At 33.1% G+C, this 22,331-nt stretch overlaps 1 protein-coding gene across 1 annotated transcript in view; it reads right to left on the bottom strand.

Annotated features, from left to right (window-relative positions):
* Lrriq3 (leucine rich repeats and IQ motif containing 3) overlaps positions 1 to 22,331 on the bottom strand; it is a 64,753-nt gene that overhangs the window by 6,698 nt on the left and 35,724 nt on the right. The window contains exon 6 of the mRNA XM_090334606.1: positions 9,920 to 10,049. Coding sequence (XP_090190732.1) covers positions 9,920 to 10,049 — 130 coding nt within the window. The remainder of the gene's footprint in view (positions 1 to 9,919; positions 10,050 to 22,331) is intronic.

The following is a 22,331-nucleotide window of genomic DNA, read 5'->3' as shown; positions in this document are numbered from 1 at the left end:
GACAAGTCACCATACTGTATTCTTAAATAAATATCTTCGAGAAATATCTATGGAAATTACATCTAAAAAGCCCTAATGATACAGGCTTCAAAGTGGAAATGAGTAGAAGTGTCAGAAACCTCATAGAATTTTCAGAGGGCATATATAGACAATTATGAAGTTGATATCTAGGATCCTTAATTGCTACTTATATTCCTATTAAAGTTCATTTTTCTTACTTCTGCATTATTTATGTACTTCATTTCAGTTGTAATTCACCCTGATGTTTTAATGATTCTTCTATTTTAACTTCTTTTTAGATAATATGCCTACTGTATTAAAAACTACATGACAATTTATCCACTCTTGAATCTCAACTCTCAATTTCAGTGTTTTATTGATGTAAAAGCAATTTCCCCCAAGACAGCTACTTAAAATTATATGATTTCAACTAAGAGTTAAATAATGGTGGGCTTCCTAAATCCATTTTGAGTTATTCATTAATCCACCTGTTTTTTCTTCCAACCAATCTTTCATTCACAGTTTTAATAGCTTGTAAACAATACTCACAGATCACAAATAAGAAATCCTTAATTCAAACTCCTGATCTTAGTTTTTTTTTTATTTTGGGTTTTTTTTTTTGCCAGTACTGGGCTTGAGCTCAGGGTCTGAGCACTGTCCTTGGACTTTCTCAAGGCTAGAGATCTACCATTTGGGCCTCAGCACCACTTTTGGCTTTTTTTCTATGTATGTGGTACTGAGGAATCGAATCCAGGTCTTCATGCATGCTGAGCAAGCACTCTACCACAGATTTCATGAAACTTTTATTATACTTGGAAAAGACAGCTACCAAACTCATAGGCATATCAATCAGGATTAAATGATAAATTGCAAAGTTCTAGAAATTATACCAGATGGAGAGACAATACTGTTTAAGGGAAATGTGGTTAAATTCAGATCAAATAGACAAGAAAGTACAAGTCATAAGAAAATAATGGGATTTGAACCTTTCAGAAGAGAAGATACCATGAGCACACCAAAACATTTTGATCATGTTAGAGATAAAAGAGCACACAGGCTTGGAATCCAGTGAGCAAGAGGAGGGCTGTTTTAGATGTGGCCATATAGGTAGAAAGGTAAACCAGTGGTCAGAGTTTATGCTACATTGCAAGTCACTGAAAAATGTTGAGATGTGAGCCATTAAATTCAGAAAGTTATAAATGTGAAAAGAACAGTTTTGAATGTTGACCACAATAGTACAAGACAGAAGAAGGATAATACACTACTAAAGGAGTTAGCAATGGAAGGAAAGGCTAAAGATTATGAAGTTGCAAAGTAGTAAGACAGGGTATCATGTTATTCTTAATGTACTATATTATTTTCTCATCGCTATTGTTGCCCCTTGGTTAATCTCATATTACAGTATCTGACCTTGTTATCCAGTATATTGTGTGCGTGTTTGTTTATTTGAAATAGGAAAGGGAAGGGGGAAAACAAGATGAGGGGAGGGGTCTAGGGGAGAGAAATGGGGAAAAAAGCATGAGAAGGGGTATCAATGTATGAGAAGTAATGTACCTTCTATCTGGCGAACCCCTTTATTGTAACCCTTAATTGTAGCCCCTCTATTAATTACAATTCAAAAAAATAAATAGGGCTTGCCAATTAACTAGATAGCATAAATCATCAAGATGAATGATTGCATTTTGTTTGAGAAAAGAGGTGAGTAATAAGATTGTTTTGAAAAAAATTTAGAGGAAAAAGCATATTTGATAAACTTGATTAAGTGTTTATATTCATTATTTTTATTATATAGTTTCTCTACATAAGCTATGTTAATATTTCACCAATCGAATGCCATGTATAATCAATCTATAATTCACTTAAAATTTTCAAAGTTCTGGACTCTTTCAAAATATTTTGTGCTCAAAATAATGTTAGAAAATAAATGCCACTTATTACCACTCACATGATTACTGATAATACTCAACTAAAATTAAGGAATGATATATTGCCATTCTTTTTATTAGCTTCATAAGACAAACTTTGAGATACAATTTTCCATTTCATTCCCTAATTTTTTAATAAACTGAACAATTTTCACACAAGGACAGTTCAATAATTCATTTTGAATGAAGTTTCATCATGAGAAAGAAATTTTTGCTACAAAATAAGTACCCTTATATTAGAACTACATACAAACTTCTCTAAGACAAAAACCACCAACTGGAGCATATCACAGTCTGTTCAGTTTAGTTGAATTAACAAATAATCTTACAGTCATTTTATTTAACAAAATCAGTGTCAAACTCTATGTACAATCGTGTTTCAAAACCAGAGCAGCAGACACAAAAATTGCTACAAGCACAAGACACATTAGAGAAAATTTTGTTTTCTGCACTTCTAGAAATTCATGGATTTTAAAGCCATTCTGAGGGCTTGAGCAATATGTAACATTTTTATTTTCTGGGATGGTTTACGAAAATTCTAGAGAAGGGATGAAACTGCATGGCTAATACACACACCGTGTCCTGGTAATTGAGTTCAACAGACAGTACTTGGCAAATGATATGAGCTCACAAAATGTTTTGAACTGGGCTACAAATCTGAACAAAATGTAATCTATTGAGTATATTTAGTGGCTTTAAGGTTTTATTAGGCTACCTCTCCTATTTCATGAATGTAACCAGGTCATCTCACTTTTGCACCCCCCAAAAAATCTACTTTAAAAATAATTAACTTTTTAGTACTAGTAAAGAAATGTAGTGGCTGGAAAACCTTCAACACAAATGGTTTTAATTTTTGTATGGCTCTTTTAAACTCACAGTATCACAGAGGCTACTATTATTTGTGGTCAACGGAACTTATTTGGTTCTTCTAAATATTATGAATCCATGAACCATCTGTGAAGAGCCAAATGGTCGAAGCCTATTTAAAATAAGTGTGGGCAGTAGGATCGGAATATTCACAAAGGAGTAGAAATGAGTTGTGATCAACAAACCTGACTGGCATCTAGCACAAGTGGATAACTGCTTATGGATTTTAGTTAGTTTTGAGTATAAGTGAAACAAATGCTAGTGGGTTAGAGACAAAATATAAGAAAGCACACAGTGGCATCAACTTTTCTATGAAGTACCGAGTTTTCTAATGTTTTAGATGTAAAAAAATGCCATTGAAATTATAATCACACCATTGCCACTTTCGTCTTATTATTTAGGAATCATCTGTAAGGGTTTTGGGTAGCGCTTCCCCCCATGCTAACTGCATATCCACTCAGACTATGGCATAAAAGTATTATCTGAAATATGGAAAGAATATAACAGCAGAGAAAAGAGCCTACATGCTACATCTTGGGGGGTTGATTGCAATGGGATATAAAGTTACAGAGATGCAGAGAAATTCTCTCTCTTACTCTCTTCTTACTTTATCCCAGGGAAATGTTTAATGAATTGATAGCCCCTAGAACTATGGGAGATGAGATTCTGTTGTTTTAAGCAGTCATATTTGTGATAAATTTTGTAACAGTTACAGGAAACTAAAATGCCTTATGAGACTTGGCTTTCATTTCTGTAAAAAAATATATTATTAATTCATTTCCATATTTGTTACATAGTTGTTTAGGGGTTTTGTTTCTTAACTTAATTTCAGTAGTGATTCCTAAATATTTGTTCATTCTAACTAACATAATTTGCTTGCATAATGTTGTCAGTGTCTTTTTTTGTAATCCTTTTAATTTTTGTAAACTTAACAAAACCCTTACTTTCTCATCCTATTTGATTCTCTTTCTCAGAATCATAAAGACACATACACTGTATATGAATAACACATAATGTGAAGTCTTGTTAATTTTTAAAAATCTTTTGGTCAAGTTTATTCTCTACTAATTTTAATTTTATTTTATGAATGAATGAATTACTTATTTTGGTGCTGATTCCAGGGCTTCATGTCAGGGCCTGGGCCCTGTCCCTAAGTTTCCTTTGTTCAAGGCAAGTGCTTTACCACTTGGTCAAAGGATCCACTTCCAGCTTTTGGCTGGTTAATTGGAGATAAGTATCTCAAAAGCTCTCCTGCCTTTACTGGCATCAAATGGTAATCAACTTCTCAGCCTACTGAGTAGCTATGATTACAGGAATGAGCCATTAGCACCAGACTCTACTTACTTTGTATTCCTTTTTCATTTATATATGCTCTAACCATCATTACTGATTTTCTGATTTTATAATGTTTCTGTTTCTCAGCTTTTACTTGTTTCTTACAATAGATTATCATTTTCAATATCAGTATTTGTGGGTACTTTTTCCTTCTGAACAGTGTTTTAGCTTAACCCTCAAATGTACATTTTTCCCATTTTACTATATTTATCTTTATTTGTGAGTCATTACAATATCATCACGCTGATTTTCATATATTTTTTGAAACCCCAAATTTCCCTGTTAGTAGTTTCTCACTTGATTTCATTGTTATTAAAAAACCATAATTTGTATGACATTAACCTTTTAAAAATTCATTTCACACTCATCTGTCCTGAAATACCTTGTACTTCCATTTGAGAAAAATGCATGCTTTTTGTGCCAGTCTTGGGGCTTGAAGTCAGGGCCTGAGCCCTGTTTTGGGCTTTCTCAAGGCTACAGCACCACTTCTGATTTTTTTCTATGTATGTGGTACCAAGGAAATGAACCCTGGTCTTTGTGCATGCCAAGCAAGCATTCTATCCCTAGGCCAAACTCCCGGCCTGAGAAAAACACACACTTAACTGTTGCTACATATTTAGACTTGGCTTCTTTAAAGTATTAATCAAATCTAGGTCCTTCTAAATTTGTGGCTCTAGTAGCCCATGCTTTAGCCCTGCTTTTGGCTTTTTGGTTAAATGGTTAACAGTCTCTGTCAGGATAATAAGTCATCATAATTTCTAACAAAGAAAACACCCAAATCTAAGTAGCGCAGTGATAATTTATCTATTTTTCATCCAATAACCATGACCAATTTGAATCAGGACAACCTGTACATTTGTTGACAGAACACTTATACTCCAACATCAGCAAATCAGGGGAAAAAATGATTCTCATCATTCACCCTGAAGTGCTGGGTCTCACTTTAGCTCATAGTCAAATAGCAAAGACTGTTCACACTATACCCACCTAACTACATGGAAAAGCAAACAATGGAGTGAGGATATGGAATGTATGGTATTATTGTTCAGTATTGCAAAACAATTTCAAATATATCTAATTTAAATGTTATATTCCCTGTCTTAGTAAAAATATTAAAATTAAGGCAATTTGAACTATTATGAAAATATGAAACAAAATGAAGCTTTCTTTGTTTTCTTTTTTTACATATGTAATTTTTTTCATATATTTTTTATTGTAATTAATAGAAGGGTTACATGATATTTGCCAGATAGAAGGTGCATTAATTCACATACATTGATACCCTTCCACCTGTCTTGGTCCCCATTTCCCTCCCCCAACCCCCACCCTTCATCTTGTTTTCCCCTTTTAATTTTAAATATCATTATAAAGCTCTCAAGTGTTATATGCACACGTGCATATAATTGTCTGAAGTAATTCAGTTGTTGCTATTTTATATCCTAGACTAAAATTCGGTAATTCTAGCAAACAATATAGCAGAACAGAGAAAGAAATAAGCACTGTTAAAATTGCCTAAAGACAAGTGGGTTGAAATCAGCAAGATATGATAAATTGGATGAATTTGAAAGAAAAATGTTGGATGCTGAAAATGTAATGTGTTTCAATGGAAACCATAAAAATCTCCTTTAGAGTCTTCATTTCAGACTCATAAGTGGATTTAGAGCAAGTCGGAGAATGTAATGGAGAAAAATAACTAAAAATTGCATAGGTCTGATCACAGACGCTTTGATATAATGACCCTCAAATAATTAGCCCTTTGACCTTTTATTCTGAATAAAAAATGTTCAGAGAAATGTCTTTTATGTACTAGCTGGCACTTTCTGTAAGAGACCTGAATTTACTTTTTAAAGCTATATATGAAACATAAGTGGTGTTCTGAAATAACTATAGAAGTTTGGCTCATAGTCCCGCTATATTTATCATAAAGGATTAAAAAAGGTTAAGATAGCAGGCTTTTCTAGGCTCCTAATTTCAGTCGGGTATATCATATCCTTACAGTATAAATCAAGAATGTGCTTAATTTCTAATACTAAAAAGTAGGATCGTCTTTTTTTACAAGATAGCATAGATATCCATGAAGTATAATATTACTTTAAAATATATTACAATGAAATGTCACTTTTATTAATATTCACGAGTTATACCAGGAAGGGAAATTTCATTGTTATATTTGTACAAATGTTTCTAATAGATTCCAATCAATCTTACCTTTTCTCTTTTCTCTAGTTCTCAAAACAATTCAACAGGTCTTATTATTCTATTTTCACTATCGCAAACAACTGTTTCTTAAGTTGTCATCCTCATTTGCTTAATCCCTTTCTGTCATTACACTAAACACATAGTTTATTTTTCTTTTCCTTCCCCTCACTCCTTATTGTTCAGTAACTCTCATGGAGAGTATTGATTCTGTTTTTAATGTACTTACAATGGACATATTAATTTCTAAAAAATTACTATTATTTGGTTAGGAAATATAATATAAAAAATTAGAAATTATAGCATTAAGCTGGACATGGTGGCTCATGCCTGTAGTACAAGCTACTCAGAAGGCTTAGGTCTGAGGATTGTGCTTCAAAGCCAGCTTGAGCATTAAAGTCCATGAGACTCTAATCTCCAATTAACCAGAAAACCGAAATTGGCGCTGTATCTCAAGGGGTAGGGCAGTAGCCTTGAGCTGACTAGCTCAGATACAACACTCAGTCCCAGAGTTCAAACCCCACAACCTAAAAAAATTATATATATATAATATATGATATGTACATTATATATATATAGCATTAGCTTAAATTAAAGATGATAAAAGCTGTCATTTGTTATCAGTTAATTACCAAAATTGGTGGCAGTTGGGTCCTATTTTAACCAGCATCTAACATGTAACTTCTAATTCAGCTAGTTGATTTATTCAATAACAATATGAAATGATATTTGATTTTTACTTACATTTATTGCCAAGTTACTAGTAGGCAAATACAGTTTTAGTTTAATTTATATTCTTATAGACATTCCACTAAAACTATAGTATCCATTCACAGTAAGACCAATATTATAGTTTTTCTTTTGTGTTGCTTTGTTGTTGGTCTTCAAATGCTTAGAGCTTATATAAAAGTATGTATATGCTTAGAGCATATACAAGAATGTATACAAGTGGGTGCTGTGGATTCATGCATAGAAACCTAAATATTCAGGAGTGTGGCATTTGAAAATTGAGGTTTGGCTCCGTACAGAAAAATATGAAAGATTCTTTTCCCCAATTAAATAAAGAGCTGAAATTGGAGGCGTGGTACAAGTGGTAAAATTTTGGCTGAGCAGAGCCAAGATGAAGGATAAGATTGATTTCATGCAACAATTTAGTGAAAATTAAATCTAAGTAAAATAAAGTACTCTAACAAATGGCAAAATCTGTTCAATGTTGGAAGGAAAAGTTAGTTGGGTTCTGAGCCATTTCATCATATGATATGAATAGCACCCAGATTAATTTAACTCTGCTGTAACCACCAAGCATCTCCACTTCTCAGGTCAGTCCTATAAAATGTCTACTGTCTAGAAGCTGTACAAGACCTGGAGGTTCAAAAGCATACAAGATATAAAATGTTACCTTCTAAGGTTAAATTTTTGGGGTTTTTGATGCTGTTTATCAAATAATTTAAGAGTATTTGGCAGGAATTCAAAGGCTGATGGGCCCTTTCAAATTTTAAATAAAATTAGTTGTCTTTACCAGTCCATTTATAGAAATCTGGAGAGGTTTGCAATTTTTATCATACTCTTCAGATGTTTTTTTCAAGTATACATTTGAGAACAAGGAAGGAAAAATGAAGACTCTGTGCTTTAAGCGAAATAGTATCCAGAAAACATGAACTATAAGGGAAGTTCCATATTGTAAGGCAATAATTGCTGACATCTACTGCTCTGTGAATGCTCTGACATTATCAGACTATTCTATTTGGAAAGTGTTGGCTCATAGCCATCCACTCAATTTCTGTTTACTTTAGCAGAGAACAATATTTGCCATACCAATAATATTTATTAGACTGCTTCCCTTTTAAAATTTCTTAAATTAATTTACTTGATTGTTATTTATAGAGATGATGTTCCTAGAGATTAGAATTATGTATTTACCAGTCTGCATATTTTAAGCTTAATCATATCCAAGATTAATTTGGGCTACAAAACTTAAACAAATATTCTCATGCTATTGTTCTTTTATATTTTATATATAATCAATTTTATAACTATAAATACAGTAAAAAAGAACATGGAAATGCTTTTGGATCATAATTTAGGATTTTATCATTCAGAAGATAAATTTCTTTTAAGTTCTTTAAATTAATATACTTACAGATTCTAGAACTCCATAAAAATTAAATATTGGGTCCAGGAGCATAACTTATTGGTAGAGTGCTTGCCTGGCATGCATGAACCCCTGGGTTAGATTCCTAGATACTGCATATTCAGAAAATGCAGCCTTGAGCAAAAAGTGTCCAAAGAGAATGCTGAGGCACTGAGTTCAAGCCCAAGGACTGACAAAAATGAAAGAAATTAAATATTGGAAAGATTTTTCAATTAACACTTCAAGCCAGATACCAGTATTTCGTACCTGCAATCCCAGTTATTCAGGAGGCAGAGATGTAAGGATCATGGTTCAAAACTAGCCAGGATAGTAAAGTAGTCGAGAGGCTCTTATCTCCATAAAATACTTTAAAAAAAAAGCCAAAAGTGTCACTGTTGCTTAAGTCCTAGCCTTGATCACAAAGAGACTCAGTGACAGTCCAAACTCTGAGTTCAAGCCAGAGGACTAGGAATTATTAATTAAATTAATATTTCTATTCACTTGTAACCTTTTCCAAAATATTTCCTTTCTTTGTCACTATTGCATTTGGTCACCATTGGCTTTCACTTTCCAACTTCAATAAGTATTATTTTCTTCAGTAACTCGTCAAAAAAAATTATGCTCAATGATTGACACAGTTTTAATTAACTCTCTACCAATCACTTTTTTTTTATTTTCCTTTGTTCAAATAACACTGTTGAAAGTTCAGAGAAAATAGATCACTCATGCAAATCACAATGGAATAGGGTGAAGAATAATTATAAAATAGTGCAATAATTTAGTTTAATTAAAAATAAATTTCCACTATTTTTGATTATGCTAAAATACTATTTTCTTCCCATATTCCAAAACAGTGTAAGTAGTATATAACATAGACAGATAGGACATTATTTTAAATATTAGTTTTTATCAAATCACTACTTTTAAAGTCAAATTACACTATAAATTATAAAATTAAAAAGAATACATTCTTATTTCTTTGGATTTACTTGACTAGCTGATAATGTGGTCTAGATACTGGCAAATTCACCACATACATTATAAACATAGTTGAATATGGTACTTCAGATTGCTTTCAGTTAAAAATATAATTTAATACTTCATAGTTTCCTGGAAAGATGGATAATGTTGAAGCAATATAGTAAATTCTCTGGTTAGTACAATTCTTGCTAACAGCACTTTTCTCTAATTCCTTACTTCTGCCCCAATCAGAAGTCTTGATATCCATAAGACAATTTTCTCAATGTACATATCTAAAAATACTACATAACCTTTAGACTTACTATCTCAAGTTTCAAAACATATTTCATGATTCTTGTACTTATAGTTCAAAATTCACTTGCTCATGTAATTTGAAACCCACTTATAGAGCTATTTGAAGATTATTTATTAAGTATAAGGAAACAAAATCCATGCAACCAATTTCTAATTGCATCACTTATAAATTAAAACTTACATTACTAACCTTTATGAATGACACATCTTGATTCTTTTAATTTCTTGTCAATATCTTTTGGTTTTAATTCACATAAAAGAGGAAAAGCGTGTTTTCTTGGTTCACTATGGTATTTAAAATCAATAGGAGTAAAAATGTTCTGTGAAAATAAAAGCAATTATAGTGTCTCATATGTTTTAGATTTCTAAAATATCATATCTTCTCATGTGCTTTATGCAGAATTATAATTTAATTTTAAAACTTTCTAAGGTAAAAAAATATTAAGAGCGTGCCTTAGAAAACACTATAAAAGTGGTGGAAGCAACTATTGACCTATCAGATGGTACTATACAGGACAAAAAGTAACGTTTACCAGAAATCCTGACTTTATGTTTGGTATAAAGAAAGGGAGAGACAAAATTGTTTCAAACACTACCAGGTCATAACAAAGAGGGAAAAAAGAAGGACATAGTGTAATAAGAAAAGGAATTAAAAATGGGACTAGAATAGTTACAAGTCAAGAGCGCACAATGCTGAGATGTATGTGGAAGAAAGAACAAGAACAACATTGAAGTGGAGCTTCATGCGAATTAGGAGCAATGTCAAATGTCTGTCTTCTATCTGTGTCAAGGATATTTGAACTATACTGTATTATCTCTTTCTCATTTCCCAGTTCATCCAAGACCATCAGAAGTGTTACCAGGTCATCAGGAGCCCAGCCTGATCATCTCTATGAAGAAGACTGCTACAGTAAATATTTCATCATCAGTCAAGACAATGTCTATAGCTTCAAATGCCATGCTCGCATTTCAGTTAGAAAGATGGAAGAACATCACAAAAAGAACATGGAATGTTTCCTAAGGAACTTGCCCAGGACATCTGTTAACTTCTGCTAAGATCTCTTTGGCATTCACAGGCATTTAAGTAACTCTATAGCTACTGATAGGAGTGGATGATTCTCTTGTGCCTAGTATTAGGTCTTGAATTCAAGGCCTCAAGCTCCCCATTAGGTATTTCACTCGAAATGTTGTTCTACTTGAGCCACAGCTCCAATTCAAGGAATGAATAACAAATGTCTTTCTTCAAGGAAAAGTATGGAAAGTGCTATATTAATAGTGGGGCTGTTTATTAAGAACAATCACAAAATACTGTTAGACAAATTAATAGTCTGTCACAGGGAGAAAAACAGAACCTTAAAAGCAAATTTATATTATACACTGAAAATCTTTCCCACGATATGATGTTTTTCTTAACAATAAGTACTAAATTCTAAAGGCTCAGAAATACATCTTCAAACAGATATTTCTGAGATATTTGTCTTTATATATTTGTTTAGGGGAATAAAAACCTTACATAGTAGTTTGTCATTTGACATTGTTCTTATCTCTTCATACATAACTCATTTAATAGTCAAAATAACCAAGAACTGGGATCTTTTACACTATATAATCTCACAGAATCTTTATTCAAGAGAATTGAAGTTGTGGCTTTCCTATGAGCAATTAGCATATTTTTCAGAGTTTGGATGAATAGAACCATCTTTGTTCAAAAACAAGCTCTGTGCTAGGTTGTAGCTAAAAGAAGTTTGAAATTAAGAATTGTTTCTTAAAATTCCACCACAAGTTTGATTTCTCAAATATTCTTTATATTTATAAGACAGTGATATATGTATTCTAGTTCCCCAGATTTGAGGATTTACTTCCCAAGGCTATCACATGATACAAGTATGTTTAATTATCTAAATTTTCTAATTTTTAGATGCTAATATATTCACCAATGCAGTCATGGAAAACCATTTGAATCTAACAGTATTTGATATTGTGATGATGTTTTATTGTTCAGTATCAGTACTAAGTATTTCTTTTTGCTCCTGGAATGAATCTAATTTCATTCTTCAGTGAAAGAAAAATTCTTTCACTCATCAACTCATGTAAGTAAATTATTTTCAAATTTATTTGACAATAATCATCATTGTCTTAGAAATAAAAATAAGTAGGGTGTTTTTATTGTTTTGTTATTTTTTTATTTTTTGCCATTCCTGGACCTTGAACTCAGGACCTGAGCACTGTTCTTGGGTTTTCTTAAGGTTAGAGCTCTACCACTTGAGCCACGGCATCACTTCCGGGTTTTTGTATGTATATGGTACCGAGGAATCGAACCTGGGTCTTTGTTCATGCTAGGCAAGCACTCAAACACTAGGCAAAACTCCCAGCCAAGCACGATGTTTTTTTTAGTTCATGTATTCTCTCTGTTTAGAAATTTTCAAAGTGTATTAACAAAATATGATGTTATTTTACGCTATTGCTTATTTTCATTTAAATCCATTTCTGTTAAACAAATGTGATATGGTGTATTAACTGTGCAACAATCAACTGAGGGTACCATCTCTTTCCATCTCAAATTCTTCCATAAATCCCTGCATTTTAAAGCATCATGCTTTTACCCCTTGCTTCTATAAAGCCTGTTCTATTTTGATGACTTCTTTCCTTCTGAATAATGTTATTCATTTCATGCTAAAAATCACCTCAAATTCCATGTGAGCCATGTGTGATTCCATGTGTGGATTCCATTCTTTCTTCTACATATCATATTTTATCCTACCCATGAAACCATATTCTCTATAATCTTTTTTTTTACTAGTAGTTGCTCCTTTACGTTCCCCACAAAATAATAAGGAAACAGAAATGTATATCTTTCAAATCATAGATAGCTATACTTTTAAAGAAAGTTTTTTATCAACTTTTCAGATGAGATAGTAAAAGAACAAAATCCCATCTTGCCAAAAATAAATATGAATATTGTCCTCAGACTAAAGGAAGTGGGCAAATTAAATAGATGAAGCTATTTAAAATATCACAGTTGAGGAAAATTATTTGAATACATCATGTGATTTTTAAAATGACTGATAAAATCCAAAATTTTTAACTTGAAATCCATTGCAGGATACAAGCCTAAGCTGCTATGCTATCATTTCATCTGAAACAAAGGAAATAACTTTCACTATATTAAGCTAAAATAACCACAGTTGAAGCACTATGTTAAAAGCACATGTTTTCACATAGTTATATATAAAGCATGAAAAGAAACTAGGCTACATACTGAATTATGTTGACAGTAAGCCCTATTCAAGTATGATCTGGGGGCCAAGAAAGGTAACAATGACGGTTTCCTTTTCCCTCCAATAACCATTTTCCTCATTCTGGTATATGCATTATCTTGTTCATATGAGACAAAATTTAGAATTTTGTTCCTAACTTGTTTTCTGAAACTAGGTCTTTGCATTAGCAAATCTTTGAAAATGTAACTCCAAAATACATTGCAATTCTGTTTTCTTCTTTGCATTTCCACTGCTATTTATTAAAAACTATAATCATTGGTATTTATCAAGCACTAATATCTCCTATTAATATTTACAAGGTACATTGGCTATTATGGGATATATTTATATTGATCAACACATAAATTGGATCGAGTTTCTTCTTAGTTTTGAATGTTTCGATGGCTTTTATATGTTGTAAGTCTTCACAATGAGCTAACAAAACTCATAAAAATATAGTGTCTGCTCATACAGCCAAACTCATCAGATACTACTCTGACTTTGTTCACTATTTTCCTTCCATATTAGAATTATTTAGCCTATTAAAAACATCCTAAACCAGCTAATATGCACTTGGATCCTTTTGTATACTCTTCCTTTTCCTGGAGTTCTCTACTTTCTGTGTTTTGCATTTCTTCATTCTTTAGAAATCTTCACTGCAAATAATATCTTCATACAAACCGACTATATCACCCTTATGAGAAATAGTCTTCCTAGAATGCTCTATTCATCACCCCATTTACTTTATTTGTAGCTTTATCAGTTTTGTTTGGATTACTTTTTGCTTTCCTTTTGTCTTGTTTTGCTTATCTAACTGGGTCTACAAGGACTGGGACTTTACCTGTGATATGCTGTGGATGGTCTCTGGCAATGAGAAGATATTCATTAACTTCATTTCAATGAATGGATAGTGCTCATGAGAAATAGTTAAGAAACTATGATTTAATACAGTGTAAAATGGAGCTCAATTCTTTGTAAAGAATCCAATAATCATAAATAACTATAATGAAAATTCATTCATCAGTAGGGATGACTGCAGCATTTGTCATATCACGGATCATCAGAATTGAATTGGTTGATCCAGTAATGTAGAGAAGAAAATCTCCTCCCATTTACTCCTCTATAAACATCCCTCCCCAAACTGTGTTTGGTAGCTTGCAAAGAATGGCATTTCTTGATGAAGGACTGATTTCCAGGAAAGTGTCTACAGGAAGCTGTGCTTCTCCTCTAGAATCTCTACACCAAGAGGAGCACAATACCTAAAATGCTATGTGCATATATGGCCATATAGGATTACGCTAAGCAAAATGAACTCTAAGATAGGGAAACAAGAGATTTATCCTTGTAGTTGTTGTTTTTAATGGATTATGTGGAGTTATTTCTTTACTCTTTTTTTTCTCTTTTTCTTTTTTTTTCTTATGATTTATCCTCTGTGTTGCTATATCTGACTTTTGCACCAGGTGTATTGTATATACATTTATTTCTTTTTTTTTGAATCAGAGAAGGGAAAGGGAAAAACAAGATGATGAGACAAAGGAAAAGGGATGAATCATTGTAACAATGATATTCACAAGACAATATGTGGGAAATTAACTTTATAACTTGGGGTGGATGGGGTGAGGATAAGTGGGAGAAAAACATGAGAAGTGGTAACAATGTTCAAGAAGTAAAATACTCACTGTCTGAAAAATCTAACTGTAATTCCTCAGTATTTCATCCTGATGGTAATTTTTTAAATTATAGCTTATTGTTTGTTTTAGTTGATTGTGGGGCTTGAACTCTAGTACTGGACGCTCTCCCTGAGCTCTTCAGCTCAAGGCCATTGCTCTCTCATTTTGAGTCATAGCACCACTTCCTGTGATTGGAGAGTCTTACAGACTTTCATGCGTGGGCTGGCTTTGAGCCATGATCATCAGATTTCAGCCTCCTGAGTGGCTAGGATTCTATCCAGGGGTGGATATAGCTTATATTTTCATAGGTTGATTTTTTAAATTAAGATTCACTTAATTTATTTCTGAAGTATTTACCCCTTAAAGCTACTCCAAAGCTTTTAAATCAACAACTCTTCATAACTATCACATTCCCTCATGTACACTTTTTATTATCTCAACTTAGACTTTCAGTTTCTTAGGGTCACTTCTATTTTACCAATTTTTTATTTGTCACATGCATATAAAAGCACAAACACTATTTATTTAAGCATACGTATCTCTACTCTTTCTGTTGATTTTACATCACAGTAAGTAAAAATAGTAATGAAAGAAACTACTTAACATGACTTAGAGTGAAGAAGTTGCAATAAACAAGTAAATAATATGTGAGAAGATAGAATTGGAAGACCTATCCATATATTAATAAATCTCATTCAACGACAAGAAAAAAATCCGAAGGCATTAAGAAAAATTAGAGTAATTTGAGGATTGACTGGGATCCTTATAATTGCCAGATAAAGTATTTCATCAATTTTTAGTTTGTAAACATCAAATCAGCTTGGAAATTATACCAGGTATACTTGTCCCTGAGAGATAATGATTTATTATTTTAAATTAAATCATAACAGTGGAGCAACCTCATATGCTCTTTTACATTAAGAGTAAATATTTTCCAAGTTTTTCCATTTCCTTACTAATATAGCAAAGCCATTCTTTCTGATGGAAGCATAGAATTCCACTGAGTATATAAACCACAGACTTGGAAAAAATTCTAATTAAGTGAAGTAATCCAGACTCAAAGAAAATAGACTCCATTGTTTCCCACATTTATAATAACTTGCATATGTCTAGGATCTTTTAGAAAAAGATCACAATAGCTAAATAGATATGTACAAATGTCTGCATATGATGATGCTAAGTGATGCTGTTGTTGTTTTTAATGTAGTATGTAAAATTATTTCTTTTGGGGAATAAAACGAGGGGGTAACAAGGTTTGATAAGAAATGTACTCATTACCTTATGTGTATAACTATAACCCCTCAGTCCATTACCTTAACAATGAAATAAAACTTTAAAAGAGTATATAATTTTATTGACCGATTCCATCTCTAAAATTAAGATATATTTCCAATCCATTGTGATTGGGTTTTCCAATTTCATGCTGATTTGTGTTCCTTAAGATTGGGATTCATTTTTCATATTTTGTATTATTTAACTCACAGCCTTTAAAGGAATCTGCAATGTTTTTATCAACACAAGTTTAGGAAGAACCACTGCTTTGTTATCTATTTCTATACCATCTCCATCATCGTATAACTAAATAAGCACTTGCTGTAGCCACATTCTATACTGTCCATTTGGGGGGTGATTCAGTCTCTCTGTGACAATGAAACAGTCATTATTATTAGATCACTGTTAATCTTAAATTGATTTGAGTATTGATAATAATCCTTGGCTGGAAGCAGTAACTTAAGCCAACTACTTGGGAAGCAAAGTCTGTAGGAACAAAGTTCAAGAACAGATAAGGCATAAAAGATTCTGTCCCTGTCAGTGTACAGTGGAATGGTGTGTACCTGTCATTCCCTGTCATATAGGAGGGGGCATACATAATGAGGGCTATAGTTTAAGCCAACCCAGTTATAAAATGAGAGCAAAGTGGTAGAGCAACTGCCAAAATGCACAAAACCCCGTGTCAACCGTCCCGATATGGCCAAGACCAAAAGCCAAGAATGCAAACAGATTTTAAATATTTATTTTATCTTTACATAGCTAAGAGGTAAAAAGATCAGGCAATTTTAATCCCTGATAGCTGTTAAGAGTTTCCCTGGTTTTCTGGCTGCATTGTATAAAAAATATCATGGCAACCTGGATGTTTTAAACACAACCCAGAGTATTCTATGCAGGAATATCTACAACCATACAATGCTCACTCTCAAAACACACTTCCAGTTTTGGGAATCACTCTGCTACCCATGACTTTTTCAAAGAGATATCACGTGATTTTTTTTTTTTTTGTGGGTCATAGGGCTTCAACTCGGCCTGGGCCCTGTCCCTGAGCTTTCAGATCAAGGATACCGCCCTACTCTTGAGCCAAGCTCCACTTTCCATTTTTTAGAGGTTAATTGGTGATAAGAGTCTCAGGTCATTTTGTTCCCAGGCTGGCTTTGAACCTTGATCCTCAGATCTCAGCCTCCTGAGTAACTAGGATTACAGGCATGAGCCATCACACTGGCTCATGTGAATTTTTTTTTTTTAATATCACACCCCTTGGTGAACTCTACAAAATCACACAGGCATTTCCACCTTTGTTAAAGAAGAGAACATGTCCTCTGGTGGCCAACTAGAAGGCCTATATCTGGTATAAACATAAGATAATGCATACTCTTGGCACTCCTTTCTATCAATATATTCAGTAAGTTTGGCTTACATGTCATTCCCAGGTAGTATTGCAATATGGCTTTGCCAAATTAAAAACTTTCTTGGATGGTCTTCTCTGCGTCTTTCTTGTCTTCTCCCTTCCTTTGTTAATTTAGACAGAATTTTTTCCTTGGCCAGCCTTGGACTATTGTCCTTCTCCCACGCCTCCCTGGGATACCTCTGTCTATTCAGGAGGTAGGTCATGACATTCATCTTTGTTGAAATGAAGTTCCAACTAGCTTATGGTTATGCTGGCCTTAAATACAAACAGGACAGTGGAAGTCAAATGAAAGTGGCAGCCATCAGGAAGGGACTAGCAGAGGCAAAAGCCAAAGTGACCACTATGTCTGTGGCAACACTGGAAGCAAAACCATTAGGCAGCTCAGTGCTACCTAGAGCTAGCAGGGCTGAAATGCCAAAAGTTTAGGCAATAAATACAAGGGCTGAGAAGAGCTGAACAAGAGATGTTATTGGCCTGGTCACTTATCATTAAAATTGTTCTAGAATGCTACCAAGCAGTAAGGGACCAAGGTCTCAGACATGTTAGATCTGAGAGCCATGATACTTGCTTCTGTCAAGAGCCAAGGATTCATTCCCATAGTCTAGGCCCATAAACTCTAATACCAAGAGTGGTAGACGTAATGGTGCTAGTACCCACAGCTTGATCAAGAATTATAACACGAACAGATACTGTTTACTCTGGCTTGGTGCTGACTGTCACTTCCATCTGCTGTTGCTGAAAGCAAAGGATTTCAATTGCAGTCAAGTGCAAGAACTGTTGGTCATTAACGCCCAGAAAAGAAGAAGCCTCCAACTGAGTGCCAGAGACAAAGTCTTTATTTTCTAAAGCCTGGAGCAGTAGGCCACTAACTCCTGCAACATGGATCTATAAGTCACTTTGTCTGTAAGTCTAGCTTTATACTGTAACTTTCAAGAGCCCAAGTACATCATCATTAGAAGATCTTTTGTCCTATATACAATTCCTATCTAAATAGAGCAAAAAACTGGGAACATGTGGCTCACACCTGTAAGCCTAGCTACTTAGGAGGCTGAGAACTGAGAATCAAGGTGCAAAGCCAGCCAGGGCAGGAAAGTCTGTGAGACCCATATCTCCAATTAATTATCAGAAAAATCAGACGTGGAACTGTGGCTCAAAATGGTAGCGCTCTAGCCTTGAGCTGAAGACAAAAAAGGAAGAAAGGAAGAACAGAAGGAAAGAAAGAAGGAAGAAAGGAAGGAAGGAATGAGGAAGGAGAAAAGGGGAAAAAGAAAGAAAAACTAACCCAGATAGGTGACATATTGAAAATAAGCTTTGTTTCAAGGATCATCCAAGAAACATTTCAAAGATCATAACTCATCAGGCCTATAACATGTGAGAGATATCATGTTTAGATTTCAACCTGCTATTTTAGGCCAACTCAGCGTTCTAGTTTCATGAATTAAGGTTAATACTTTAGATTATCCACTTAATACTCAAAGGGGATAAGTTTTAAAATATACTAAAATGCAAAGTAAAAACTGTTTTCCTTATTCTTTTTTAATAAAACTGTTAGTTTTACTGTTTGCACTTCCAGTATCTCATTAAATTCATCAACAAAGCTGTCAGTAGCAGGAAGGTTAATTTACTCATGTATTTCAAGTGAATAGAATTGTCCTCAAAGGTGTTAAATAGTGGGGTAGCACTTGGACCTTAATTTCAAAAGGTACATGCTAGTTCAGAGAAAATTGGGGGGTGGGTAAATAAAGTTTGACTAGAAGTTCTTACTGTTTAAAACATTACCTTTGAAGTCATTGACTTGAAAATTCATGACTACCTTGCATTTGATCTCAATTTTACTTTATTTTATAAAAGAACTCGAGGAAGAGTAATTCTCCTAATATACGGGGAGAGAATTCACAAAGGATTGCCTAGATAAACACAGAAGGCATTGATATAGAAAGAAATGTGACACGTTCTATCCAAGAAATGACCACAGGAAATGTGTACATCCAAATATGTTTTTTCAGAAACATCCATTTAAAGAGGATATGAGGAAAAGAAGAATCATCAAAGAAAATACTCTCTAATTTTTAGAACATGTTACATCTAAATTCCATCATTGTTCTTAAACAAATCTAATATTTGAGAGTTCTCAACTGGACTCTAAGGATGATTCGTGCTTTCCATAAGCATAATCTCAATAAGCTTACATGATAGCTGTGTATATAATTATGATTATGAACTAATGAACTAAAATATGTTACAGCTATATGAATATGCTCTAATAATAAATATCGATAAACAATTACATCATTAATTGGCTAATATTTTCTAAAACTGACTCCTCAGAAACATGAAGTTAGGAATGATATAATCATTTGGGTATTTCATTTCAGAATATTTGTAAAGCTTATTTCACATAGATCTTATTGTAACATTAAACGTGAAAAAGACAATCTTTAAAAAAGCTTTCAAATGTAGCATAATTCTCTTTCTTCCTCCTAGCTACTAAATATATTCAAGACATGATAAATCTACCAATTCAACATCTCTCTTTCTCTATCTTTCTCTTTGTGTCTCTTTGTCTTTGTCTTTCTCTCTCTATATATATATATTATATATGTATTTATAATATATGCATACAGTTGTTGATATATGTATCTTATCTACATCTCTATAGCTATGCTTACATGTTATATGTCTACTATGATTCTGTAAATTGCAATCACTGACTCCAGGTATATAGACTGCAAGTTCTATATTCTCATTGCAATTTTTTGTCCATATGTTAATCACATCTCAATAAATAACTACAGAGCTATCATTCACATCAGAAATATACTAAATAAACCTAAACACAATCCACAGATAGTCACATTCCAGTGTCTTGGAAAATGTCTTTAAACTTATTTGAAATGAGAGTAAGATTGCTGAGTAAGATTTTCTGGTGAGGTTTTCCTAACAGACCTGCCACACTTAACAGCCATACACAAACCATACTACCTCACAGAATGAATACCAGTAGGCAAAATATAGTTATGCCTGAACTTATCACATGCACACACACACACACACACACACACACACACACACAACTAGTCAGAAAAGATTATTGAAAAGATATATAAAGTGCCAGATAAACTAAAAAATGAAAGATTGAAATAAAATCATTGATGAAAAATGAAACATTAAACCTGACACCACACAAATACACGAGACTATTGGCAATTTTTAGTAACAAATGTGTGGTGTAAAAATGATTATCCCAGAGAAATGAAAAGATATGTGTATATATGTATATGTTTCAAAGTATCTTATGTTTGTCTTAAATGTATGTAATTTTATCTTTTTTTTCTAGTTGGTCTTGGAGCTTAAAATCAGGGCCTGGATGCTATCTGTGAGCTTCTTCTGCTCAAAGCTAGTACTCTATCACTTGAACCACAGAGCTACTTCTGGCCTGTTCTGAGTAGTTTGAAATGAGCATCTCATGGACTTTCCTGCCTTGACTAGTTCCAAACCACCATCCTCAGGTTTCAGCCTCTCAGCTGATAGGATTACAGTCATGAGATACCAGTGTCCAACTAAATTTTATCTTTTTGTCTGACAGGTAAAAATAAATCCAGTTATTATGAACAAAATATAAGAAGGGAGCTGGTGGCTCACATATGCAATCAAAACAGGTTGAGATGGAAAGACTGCAGTTTGAAACTAGACAGTACAATAATCCATGAGATTCCATCTCCAATTAACCAGAAAATAAAACTGGACTGGATACTGGCTTAAATCGTAGAGCACCCACCTTGGAAAAAAAACCTCAAAATGCAAGAATAGTACAAAACCAACCATAATCAGTAATTCTTTTCATTTTTAAGCTATTGGAGTCAGGATTTCACCATCATGAATGTTTTCTTAAGTAAAGGTTTATATACAACAAAGTTTGTGCATTTTACTCTGAGTTTATTAGGCTTCTTTGACAGTAAAGTACTCAAGCCCATATTTGGGAGAAATAGCTCGAAAGCTATTTTAAGTAAACCATAGAGCAATAGCGGTGTGACTACACAATATTTTCTTTCCAAGACATGCTCACTAAGTTTACTATGGAAAATTTCCACAATAATAAATGATAGTTAATATATAGATGTGTCATAAAACAAACCTTTGTCATTCAAGGATTCATCTGCTATTGAAATACACTGAAATTACAAATTTCATTTTCATTAAGCAAGTAGAAATTAATTCTAAGTAACAGTAAAGAATGATCATTTTTATTGATTTTTGTTATCTTTTTTATTGGAGTGAGATGGGCAACTTAGAAAGTTTTGCATTCATAGTATTTGCAAAGCATTGTAATTATGATGGTACATTCCATTTGGTTTAAGTGGTGATACTAATTTGCTGGCATGGAGAAGTATGAACGTTTTAATGCACATTTCAATTTGTTAAAATGCTGCCTTGGATGAGTTACTAAGTGTATTTGTCTTTATAGCTTTAGACTTATCTTGTTATCTCCCTAGTGTCCAATCAGAGACAGGCTCTCATCCTGTTGTCCAAGGTTAGGTGTGCACAATTCCTTTGACACTGATGAAAGGTGAATACACACATCCAGCCTACTTCAGTGAAAATTGACCCATAACTTTTGTCTACCCTGAAGAAAAATACAGTGATAAGATTTAAAGATGGGAAAAAATACAGTTAAAATCTTCAGGTGTACCATTAAGTTATTGATAAACTCTAAGTCTAATATTTTGCAATGAGGACAGCAAGCTCAATAATTGTTTTGAGGAAATCATGAATTCTAATGATTAGAATTTTCTAAACAATAACAATGTAAAACATGAATTTTAGCATTACCACTAAATCCAAAGATAAGCTCCAATAGAAAAGCATGCTTTTAAATTATTTTCTTCCATGTTTATTATTAACTAATATTTTACCCATTAAATGAGTATATATATTTTCCTACAAAATATTTACTAGATGGAGGAAAATATAAACTTTTCACATATACACAATGTT

This window comes from Megascapheus bottae, chromosome 6, assembly GCF_031878675.1.
Source record: "Megascapheus bottae isolate mThoBot1 chromosome 6, mThoBot2.hap1, whole genome shotgun sequence".
In the NCBI taxonomy this organism is placed as follows: domain Eukaryota; kingdom Metazoa; phylum Chordata; class Mammalia; order Rodentia; family Geomyidae; genus Megascapheus; species Megascapheus bottae.
This window is presented reverse-complemented; position numbering and strand designations above follow the sequence as displayed.